The 10821-nt window shown below is 54.9% G+C and overlaps 1 protein-coding gene across 2 annotated transcripts; it reads right to left on the bottom strand.

The window, feature by feature from the left end:
• Positions 1-4867: 4867 nt before the first annotated feature.
• Atp1b2 (ATPase Na+/K+ transporting subunit beta 2) lies at positions 4868-9504 on the bottom strand. Of its 2 annotated transcripts, XM_055594408.1 has the most exons (8): positions 9334-9504; positions 7555-7683; positions 7148-7252; positions 6835-7040; positions 6588-6644; positions 6471-6497; positions 5665-5763; positions 4868-5566 (listed from the first exon to the last, which is right to left on the bottom strand). In XM_055594408.1, the coding sequence occupies exons 1-8, from the start codon at positions 9443-9445 to the stop codon at positions 5402-5404; spliced, it is 900 nt and encodes a 299-aa protein (XP_055450383.1). In that variant the 5' UTR covers positions 9446-9504; the 3' UTR covers positions 4868-5401. The 2 variants fall into 2 exon arrangements, with proteins under 2 accessions (XP_055450383.1, XP_055450384.1); XM_055594409.1 differs by lacking the exon at positions 6471-6497.
• Positions 9505-10821: the final 1317 nt, after the last annotated feature.

Here is a 10821-nt window from a genome sequence, read left to right as displayed (position 1 = left end):
GAAGGAAGGAAGGAAGGAAGGAAGGAAGGAAGGAAGGAAGGAAGGAAGGAAGGAAGGAAGGAAACCCAGGAACTGGAAGTGTAGTTGTTAGAGCATGAGTCCATCCTGAAAGCCTTATCTTCGATTCCCCACATTAAAAGTAAAGTATCTGAGTATGTCATGGGGACACACACCTTTAATCTCAGTGCTCAGGAAGCAGAGGCAGGAGGACCTCTATGAGTTCAAGGCCAGGCAAGTCTACCTAGATATTCTAGGACAGCTAAGGCTACATAGTGAGCCTGTGTCTCAAACAGACAAAAACCACAGCTGAGGAAGGCTGAGGCAGGAGAGTAAGAATGCCAGCTAGCTTGGCCAACATGAGGAGATCCTTTCTCATAATAAACAAAAACTGAGCCAGGACGAAAGGAAAAATATCAATAATCAAATGGCCCACTGTTTATTCCGGGCCATAGGGAAAGAACGAAAACTCTGAATTATTTAAAATTATGCTAAGGGTGGCATGTGGTCACATGTCTTTAGTCTCAGCACTCACTTGGGGAGCAGAGTCTGGTGGATCTATGTGAGTTAGATGCCAGCCTGATCTACAGAGCAAGCTCCAGGCCAGCTAAGGCTGTACAGTGAGACCCTGTCAATAATAATAATAGCCAGCATGGTGGTCCACGCCTGTAATCCCAGCACTGGGGAGGCAGAGGCAGAGGCAGGTGGATTTCTGTGAGTTCAAGGATCGCCTGGTCTACAAAGTGAGTCCAAGACAGCCAAGGCTTCACAAAGAAACCCTGTCTCAAAAATCCAATAATAATAATAATAAATAAATAAATCACATCTGCTAAGGGTTAAGAGGTGGCTCAGTGGAGTAGATGCCTACCATGCTAGAGACCCTTTATTCCATCCATAGTGAAAAAAAAGAAAGAAAGCTGGGCCAGGTGGTAGTGGTGGCTGGGGCAACCCACACCTTTAATCCCAGCAGGGGTAGGAGGATCTCTGTGAGTTCAAGGCCAGCCTGGTCTACAGAGAAAGTTCCAGGACAGCCAGGGCTACACAGAGAAAGCCTGTCTCGGAAAAAAACAAAAACAGTTGGGCATAGCAGCGCTGCCTGTAATCCTAGCACTCTGGGAGGCAGAGGCAGGCAGATCTTTGTGAGTTCAAGGCCAGCCTGGTCTACAAAGTGAGTCAAAGCTATACAGAGAAACTTTGTCTTGAAAGAAAGAAAGAAAGAGAGAGAGAGAGAGAAAGAAAGAAAGAAAGAAAGAAAGAAAGAAAGAAAGAAAGAAAGAAAGAAACAAGAAAACCAAAAGCAAGCAAACTCATACTATAACTGGTTGGTAGAGCATTTACCTAATATGCCTGACTCCCCATCACCAGACTAATCCCATATCCTGGCAGGGGACGTGCTCTATAACCCGGAAGTAAGGAAGCAGAGGTAGGAGGATAAGGGCGAGACGTGTCTAGGTTAACCAAGATTTTTTGTATTTAAGAAACTTTTAAAATGCTAAAATAAAATACTAGGAAAGAACTTAATTTAGAAGTATTGACGTAAAATATCCCAAATATTATCAAAATACATTGCTGAATTTGAGAAATACTATGGTCTTCTCTAACCAGTTTATCCCAGCGCCAGGGTTTACTTAGTAGCATAGAATCTATCAACATACTTCATAACAGTAACAAAATAAAGGGAAAATGATATGATCATATCAACAGGTGCTGAAAAATATGATTACATTACAACTGCCTTTTCTTAAAAAACTACACTGGTAACAGAATGTCTCTTTTTAGTACTGAAAGTGGACTGAGGGCCTGGTCCAGGCTACACTGTGCTCCTGAGCTGTTCATCCAGCAGCTCAGCAGCAAGAGCAGCTGCTGAGACCGTTTTTTCAGTTGGGATGAAAACTATATAGGGCTACCCACTAATTCTGGTTTCAGTGCATTGGAGAAGACCACAGAAAGGCTGGAGAGATGCCTCTGCAGTTAAGAGCACTGGCTGCTTGTCTAGAGGAGCTGGGGTTCCGTTCCTAGCACCCACTTGCTGGCTCACAACCATCTGTGACTCGTTCCAGGCGATCCAACACTCTCTTCTGGCCCCCTCGGGCACCAGCCATGAGTGTAGCGCACACACGCACGTGGAAAACCCCCCCCCACACACACATAAAACAAAAATAAAGTTCAGAGGTACTGAAATTGAGACGGATTCTCTCTCCAAACGAGAAAAGCCCATGCCCGTCATCCCAGCACCTGGGAGGCCAATGCAGGAGGACAGAAGCGAACTGGAGACCAGCCTACCCCTCGTCCAGTCTTTGTTTCAGAAACGGGGAGCTTTGCTTTTGTCGAGACAGAGCCTATAGCTCGATCTGACTTCAGATTCCCATTGCAGGGATGATAATCTTGGACTTCTAGATCTAGTCAGCAAGTTTCAACCTTCTTGAGTCCTGGGATTCAGGCATGCGCCACCACCATGCGCAGTTTTGTGTGGCGCTGGGATTAACCCTAGGGGCTTCTTGTATGTCAGACAAGCATATTCTCCACATTCCCAGGCCTCTGGCTCAGGATGAGAGAGGCGGTGGTGCTGCAGTTGAAGTCAGGGCTTTGAGCGTGCTAAGTGTGTTCTCCCCTATTGAACTGCACTTACAAACAAAACTACCACAAAGCCACAGGCAGGTTGAGTACCTAGAGGTCGCCAAGAGTGGTTCAAAGCAGTGAGTGCCGGCACAGGGCTCTACGGTGCAGCACGCACGGTTCACTTCCCAAAACTCAATGCTGAAAAGGGCAGGCGATGGGGAACTCTATTTACTGCTGTAAAATGTCAGACAGCATACTCCAAAGTCAGGCCAGGTCGGGGCGAGGACTCGGCGGTGAGAGATGCACACTGGTGTCCGGGGAACCAGTGCTTGGAGGCCTGGCGTCAGGTGCCTCCCGGCTGCCTGCCAGCTCAGCTCCAGGACATCCGGAGCCTCTGGCAGCTTCAGGCACTGCCCACGTGCACAAGCCCACACTCAGACACACATTCGAACACATAATCTTAATTTTTTTTTAAGTAAAAATTAAAGTTAGGAACTGGCACACACCTGCGATCCCGGCGCTCAGGAAGCAAAGGTAAAAGGAGCAGGAGTTCCAGGCCAGCGGCTTTGGCACTGAGCTGGCCTCAGCATTTGCTTAGAATAACTTTGCATTCGTACCACCGTGAATGCCAGAGCAAACGTGGCATCCAAGCCCTAGGGAAGAAAATTCTCATTAGCTACAGTCCATCCCTTCCCTCTATAGGTTAGGATCCGAGGTAGATACAGGCATGGTAGTGCGTGCCAGCACTCAGAAGGCCGAAGCAGGAGAGTTGCCATAAGTTCCAAATAATATATGTATATTAGAATCGTAGAGTTCCCAGTTTTGGTATTTTGGAATCAGCTTCACCTTGTCAGTTAATTTGTCTCAAAGCACTTACGAATCTTGTCTCCTAAACTGCAGCCCCAGCTTGGGTGCTGTCCCCTCTAAGAGAACCCCCACCCTACTCCGGAGGCCCTGACAGTGGACCACTCTGGACTCTGTGGTCACCGGCTCACTCTCCTTCCTCGAAGCCCAGGTCTGCCTTGTATGCTGGTCTCTAGCGTGCTTCTTCTGTGTCTGTTAACGTGGGGCCAAGGACTCTGCCCCTCTCATGGTGTGTACTCCTAGTGTGTGCCTGAAGTCCACACAGAGGCACGTTATAAATCTCAGCAGTGTGCACTCACTGAATGATATGGAAGGGGGGGAAGCCATGTTTGGGCCACTGGAAGGCAGAGGTCCAAGTGCGAGTCTACGTCCACGCTCAAGGCCTGGGTAGCCCAGGAACACCCAAACCCATCCTCCAACCATTTCTCAGGGTTCTTCCAAAGCCTCAGAAGAAGACAAGCACACAAGGCTCTGTGTATGATATATATTTATATATATAATCGCTCTCATTTTATTGTACTTTATCCTCTTTTTACAGTAGATCTGACACAGGCATTAAATAACTGCAGAGGGAGACCACTGGGTAGAAGAAAGAGCAGGAAAACCTGGGCACCCAACGGGAAGAGACACAGATCCAGTGGGAGGGAGAAGGGGGATCCCCTTGAGGGTGGGATAAGGGCTACAGTGTTAAAGGAGGCGGAGGTTAGGCAGGATAAGGGTAAGCAGAGAAACCAAAGGAAAATGCCTCCATAATGGAAGAAAACTCAGAGCCGGAGACCCTTACTTTACATTCTAGGGGCGTTAGAGGGGTTGTCTTTGTTTTTTAAAGGCAAAAGAATCTGAAGGAGATGGGTCCAAGAAGCCGGGAGCTGAGCTGGAGGGGGCTGCCTGAAACTTTGAGGCTGGCATGCGGACAGGGAATAAGTGAGTGGTTGGTTAGGAACTTGCAAGGAGTAGCCAGAGAGGATGGGGGTGGGCAGATCTGGGCTCAGGGAGTCCCCCCAGGCAGCTGACGTTTCCAAGGTGGCCACTGGGGATGGAGCCAAGACAGAGGCCCCTCCCCCAGAGCTCCCTGGGAAGCAGAACTTGAAAGATATTCTGGGAAGGCTGGTGGGGGAAGGGAGCCATCAGTTAAAAACAAAGTGGATATTCAGAGCAGGTCAAGCCTGCCTGAGTAGGAGCTGTTTGGATGACAGAAGAGGCCAGGAAGATGTTAAAGTCTAGGCCTACTAGGGAATTTTCTAGAAGAACTAAAGACTTCTCTTCCAGTCCTCCTCTGGAGTCACAATGGGGGGAGGCGCAGGATGTACTGGGAAGGTGGAAAAGGCCACAGAACCAACTTGTACTCTGCTACAAATGGCAGCTTTTCGGAGGGTATAGGGACGGGGAGAGAAGAGGGCAGACCTGCTGGAGGAACCAGAAGTCCAAGCCACCGAGATACTGGCTAGGTGACAGACGTGTGATGAGATAAAAGGAGAGTGGCCAGAGTGTTGGAAGGGGAGGGAAAACAGTATTCAGCCCTGGCTAACAAAGGGCTGAAAGACAGCCAGGGGTATGTGGGTGTGTGTGTGTGGTGAGTACGAAGGTGGGTGGGGTCCACCCCACTTTCTTTAGCTCTTGGGGGATGCAGAAACAGAAGCAGGAGCTGTACGGGCCTCTCAGAAACAAACTCCAGCTAGAGAAGCTCCAGCAGCCCTTGGCTTCATGCACGCTGGGCAAGTCCTCTCCCACAGAGGAACCAGAAATCTCCTAACCCCTCTGTGGCCATCTCCGGAGCCCATCTGTCTCTGGCTACACTACGGTGGGAAGATGTTTGAGACTGTGGGGATCAGGCTAGGTGGAGAACCCGACAGCAGGGGTGTGAGGCTCAGACAAGTCATAGCTCTGTTATAAAAAATACCTTTGGGGCGGGAGAGGGAGGGGGTCAGGCAGGGTCAAGGACGGTCCAGAAGCATCCAAAGGGAGGCGGGGGGAGAGAGCCTCAGGTTTTGTTGATTCGAAGTTTGAAGGCCACTCGGCCGGCGAACTTGTCCCTCTCGTCGTCTGTGGCGATGTTGGCAGCATTAATTCGGCATTCCACGTTCACCTCCACGTTGGGGGTCACATTGAGGAACTTCACAGCCACCAAGGGCTGCGTATAGTTTACCTAGGCCAGAAGAAGACAACGACTCAAGCCTCTGGGACCTTGGCCTGCTTCCTGATCCCCGTCAGGAGCCACCATCAAGGGCCTTCCTTGGGACTTACGTGGAACTTTTTGCCATAGTAGGGAAAGTACATGAGGTCAATGTTGCCATTGGCAGGGAACATGATGTAGTGGCCAAGATTCTCGGCATCTTCATCTCTCTGTGGGGTGCAGGAAGGTTAAGGGGAGAGGATGTCAGGACCAGCAGGCACCGGAAGAGCTCACCAGACTTTCCTTGTACCTCCTTCACCCCAACTTATTCCTCTCAGATTTGTTTTCCTTGATCTGTGGATCTGCTCTGTAGGTGCGTGTGTGTTTTTGTGCATGCATGTGCACAGTGTTCACACCCACAGACAGAGTGGCGTGTCTCCCCGCCAGGCTAGGTCTAGGGTGCTGACACAGCGGAGGCCTTCTACTCCACTATCAACCCCAAGTTCTTACCCCATCCTTGGGAATCGGTCTCTGGAGCAGAGCCAAGAAAGAACAGATAAACAGTAAGGGCTCCGCAGGAAGAAGGAGGAGGTGAATGGGGGGAGGGGAGGAGGGGCCAGGCAGCAAGTTTCTAGAGAGGACATAGTCAGGTACAGGGTTCCAAGAACAAGCAGTTGTAGCAAATGGTGCTAACTGATCAGCAGCTACCAGACATCTGAAGGGAACTGATGAGCAAGGCAAGACGGAAGGGCGAATGGAAGAGACACACAGACAACTGAGGTGAAAGAGAAAGTCCACAGGGAAGGAGCCAGGGGCCAAGGCTTCGGTGCGGGTGGGCATGGGTCTGTCTGAGGCAGAGCAGGCGTTCTGTATCCTAGAAAGAAGCAATGGGGCCAAGAGCCCCTCAGAGCTAAAGCTGCGTGGGGCCCACTCTTACCCCCTTATCCCTAGAGTGCTGGAGCCTCTGAAAGTAAAAGAGACAGGGAGACATGGATAAAGCACTCAGAGACCAGGACGTACACACAGCTGGGCAGGCAGGGGCCCGCACACTCACCTTCCCCACACAGGTAACATTCATGCTCTGGTTTGCCCCTGCATAAAAGTTGATGACCTGCAGAGAGAAAAGAGGGCTGGCATTAGAACCTGCCACCTCTTGGCGTCCAGCTTTCCTGACTGGCTTCCCATAGCCCGCCTCGTAGCAGGAACAACCAAAAATCAGCCCCAGTGAAAGGACACATTCGTTAGCAGATGGTGGCCCCAGCCCCCTCCTCCTCCTCCCCAGGGACCAGTGTCATGGGTACCCGGTTCATCTTGATGAAGACGCAGGGCTGCCCAGTGCTGTAGCCATAGTGGGTAGGGTCCCCAATGCCAGAGCAGTTGCCCAGCTGGGTCCGGTTGAACTGGCAGGCACGTTTCGGATAGTTGAGAACCCCATTATCTGGTTGTTCATAATATCGCCCGGGGCGGCAGACATCATTCTTCTGAGCTTGGATGGAGTCGTTGTAAGCTGGGAGGTGGGAGGGACAAAGAGCAAGTCAGAGGCCCCGTGTTCTGCCGTGGGGTCCTTGGTTTCAGTTCCTCCCAAGCTCCGGGACAGGCCAGCCCCACACTCACGTTCCAAGAACTTGTTGAGCTTCTGAACATGCTGGTCCCAGCTCTCGGGGTCACTGATGTTGACAATGACATCCAGGTTCTCCGTCTTGGGGCGAATCATCAAGCCTAGAGCCAACCCGAGCGAAGATGCGGAGTCACGCATAAGACAAGAAGAGACATGGCAAGGAAAGAAAGCAGACGTGAAGAGTAAGGGTAAGGGATGGTGCAAGGATCTGAAACTGCCTTCCTGGGAGGGCATCTGCCACCTCTCCAGATCACATGACTCCCTCCCGGCTGCAGGGCAAGGTAAGGAAGGCCAAGCTCAAGAGCTCCCCACCAAGCTCCAGCAGAAGACAACTGTGAGTTGGGGGGGGGGGGAAGGGCTCCACGCTGGGAGAGAGGCTGGCTGGTAAGGCCCCTGCACTCACCTGGTGTGGCCAGCCGGTCCTGGTACTTGGGAGTGTGGTCAGAGACGGTCTGCAGCATCACCCACATGGTGAGGGTGAACATGGCCGTGAGGAAGCCATAGAAGACGAGGTAGAAGAGGAGGATGAAGGCTAGGGGGAGGAACTAGAGTCAGCAGGTCCTATGTCTCCTGCATAGCCTCACCTAGCCCCCCGCCCCCACCCTTCCCTCTCAGGCTGTGCACTGGGCTAGGTGGAGGAGCCACAGGATGTCTGAGGGCCTTCCCCTGGGAGCCAAAGAAACAAGCTGCAGGCAGGCAAAGCCCAGCTCCAGCCCCGACTCCCAGCCTCCTCCTGGGGCATGCTCAAGTCCGACCTTCTGGAGGCCACCAGAGACCTAAACTGTAGTTGTTGTGACAACTCCAAGAATAGGCCACTGTCACTCTGCCTCTAATTACATTTCCAACTTCTCAACGTGCACGGTCCTGAAAAGGCATGGACAGCATTTGTTCCTGCTGCCCTGGAACTCATGCCTAGGGATGTCCTAGCATGAGGGCCCCAAGCTGGTACTGGCCTCCATTCTCAGCCAAATCCTTACCACCCCAGAGCCTAGCTACCACGGCTCAAATAGCAGGATGGACTGCTTGCTCGCTCGCTCTCCCACCCCCCAAAAAGCAGCTCCTGAAATGAGGCACTAACTGGCCCAGCCCACAAAGACTCTAAGAGAACAGAACCTCAGCATCTATACCACACAAGACCAGGGCCAGAGTCAAAGAGAAGACAGACCCTCAGCCCAGAAGCCTTGCCTGGCACCATCTCCCACCACTCCTCTCCTAGGCCTGCTGAGGAGGGCTTGCTGCTCCCTGCACCCCGAGCTAGCAGTGTCTTCACCTAAGGAGACACACTTCCTCTGTGAAGCGATCTCAAGCAGGGGTCTCTGGTTCCTTGAGGGCAAGGGCGGCTCGGAGGCCCTAAGTCTTAGGTGGGTGGTCTGATGAACACTGTGTCCAATCAGTGTGGATATAACGTAATGATGTCACACAGAATCCCTCGTGCTTCAGTTCTCCGGCTTGACACTGTCATTTGCAAGAACGTCAGTCACCCACACCTCACCTGTGCCGGCCTGGGGACCCCCCCCCCGACTACATTTAAAAAAAAAAAAACCCTGCACAGCCCTGCGATAAGGGTGGTGAGTCCCCCGGGCGTCGGAGTCCCTTGGAAACACCCATCAGCACAGTGACCGTTTGTCCCTCCGCCTCTGCCGCCTGGAGGAGGGTCGCCCCTCCCCGCAGGCCCCCCACCCACAGAGCGGCCGCGGAAGGCTGCGCGCGCCCAGCGGCGGAGCAAGACTAGCAACCTCCGCGGCGGAGAACGCCCCCCACCAAGACCCCCGTCAGGTCCGCCCCCTCGCGAACCTTCCCAGGGTCCAGGGAGGTGGGTGAGAGCTAAAAATAGACGAGGCTGGCTAGCTAGCGAGAGCCAGAGGCAGAGTTCGGGCGGTCTGCGGGGAGGGGGACGGTGACCGAGCGCAGCCGCAGGGCCGGAGCCGGAGCGGGAGCGCCGCGGCACGGACACGCGCGCGGAGCCCGCGACCCCCCGCCCGAGGGGGCTCCGCGGGGGGCGGGCGGGCGGCGGTGACCTACTTTCTCCGCCTCCGCACGGCCGGAGAGATTAGAGCGCCGATCCGGGCCCCTCCCCGGTCCAGAGCGGACAGCGGGAGCCGGGCGCCGGGGGCAGGAGCCCGCGCCCCGCAGGCGACGCCGGACGGCCCGCTCCCACCTCGCCCGCGCCGGCCCCGCGTACCCCAGCTGGTCCCGGTGCGCCCCATGAACTGGTGCGTCCGCGGGTTCCACACGAACTCCTTCCACTCCTCAACCACCTGCCCGCGGCTCTTCTTCTCTTTCTGGATGACCATCTCGGCGGCGCGGGGCGAGTCCCGGCGCGCTGCGGGGGGCTGCGGGGAAGCGGGGGCGGCGCGCGCGGAAGCCCTCCACGCACCCGCCGCGCGCGGGGAGCCGGGCGGGGGGCCTCGGGCCGGGCGGGCGGCTGCTGCGAGTCCCGGGGTCCACAGCCGCGCGCTGTGGTCTGCTGGCAGCGCGGCGGAGGTGCGCCGAGGCTAGGCCCCCCCCGGACTGCGATGGCAAGGGGGGCTGTCGAAAGAGACCCGGGGGAAGGGATGCCAAGGCAGCTTCGCCCCGCACACCACCCAGAGGCAAAACAAAAAGGGGTGCAAAAACAGACGGCTACCAAACCCGAGCGAGGTGCGGAAAACGCGGGGTGCAAAGAAGCAAGGAAAGATGGGGGAGGGAGCCGCCCCGAAATCCAAGACGCGAAGAGGCTGTGGAACACCGCAGTTGGCCCAGCCGGCGGGAGCTGGGGCGGGGACGGCAGTGGGGGACGGGCCGGAGAAGGGCCCGCACGGAGGCTCCGCTCGTCGGCAGCGCAGGAGCGCGGGCCCTGCGCGCGGTCTTTATACTCGGTGACTCTGAGGGTGTCCGCCCCCTTCCCACCCCCAGGAGCCCCGCCTCTCCGTGGCTCGCCCCAGAGACCTCATGCATATGCAAATTTGGAGATGCTTGGGCCCGCCCCCTGCTGCGTCCTCTGGTCCTAGAGGGCTCTGCCTTACCCCGGACCCCAGGTACTACACCGGAACAAGGTGGGAAAGGAGGGCAGAGGGTGTGTCTCGGTGGAGAAGACGCTTAAGCCCAAGGACAAGCTGAAACGTCCTCAAGAGTGGGGGCACGGGGCAAGGAATTGCAAAAGAAATTAAGGCAGTGACTTCGAAAGCCTCCGGAACAGAGGGCAGCGTGTGAGAGGAATAGAGAAAAGCGCCAGGCCCCCGAGAAAGAGCCAAGAAACTAGAATACAGACGGGGAGGGCCGCCGCCACAGGACGCCCTTCTGTGTCTTATTCCCACTGGCCCCTTTGTCCAGCCTACCTGTCCTCCGTGCCCTGGGGTCCCTGCCATCTCCCCACACATTATCTGAAGCCCCAGAATCACAGCCCCTCCCGCACTCTAGCTCTACAGCTTCCCAGCGCCCAGGTCAGCTCTCGCTCCCCATAATGGTGCTCCAGCTCTGAGGAAGCCAAGCCAGCCGGTTGGACTGAAGCCGCAGCTCCTACCGGCTTAAGGAGAAGAGCGGTCATCGTCTCGGCTTCGTTATGTGGCAGGAACACCAAGGCCCACCTTCGGGGTCGGAGGCCAACCTGCTGGAGTTGGTTCTTTCACCACCAAGTGGAACACAGGGCTGGCCTTGAAGAGACGCTCCTGCCTCTGCCTCCCAAATTCTG

Source organism: Psammomys obesus, unplaced genomic scaffold (genome assembly GCF_907164565.1).
Source record: "Psammomys obesus unplaced genomic scaffold, mPsaObe1.curated_primary_1811, whole genome shotgun sequence".
Taxonomy (NCBI): Eukaryota; Metazoa; Chordata; class Mammalia; order Rodentia; family Muridae; genus Psammomys; species Psammomys obesus.
This window is presented reverse-complemented; position numbering and strand designations above follow the sequence as displayed.

Bases quoted from the DNA above. Each gene is read 5' to 3' on its own strand.
- Atp1b2 (XM_055594408.1), bottom strand. From the start codon at position 9,445: ATGGTCATCCAGAAAGAGAAGAAGAGCCGCGGGCAGGTGGTTGAGGAG. The intron at 7,253-7,554 runs GTGAGTGCAGGG...GGTTGGCTCTAG, and splicing joins GGACCGGCTGGCCACACCAG to GCTTGATGATTCGCCCCAAG. The intron at 6,645-6,834 runs GTACCCATGACA...TTCTCTCTGCAG, and splicing joins TCTTCATCAAGATGAACCGG to GTCATCAACTTTTATGCAGG.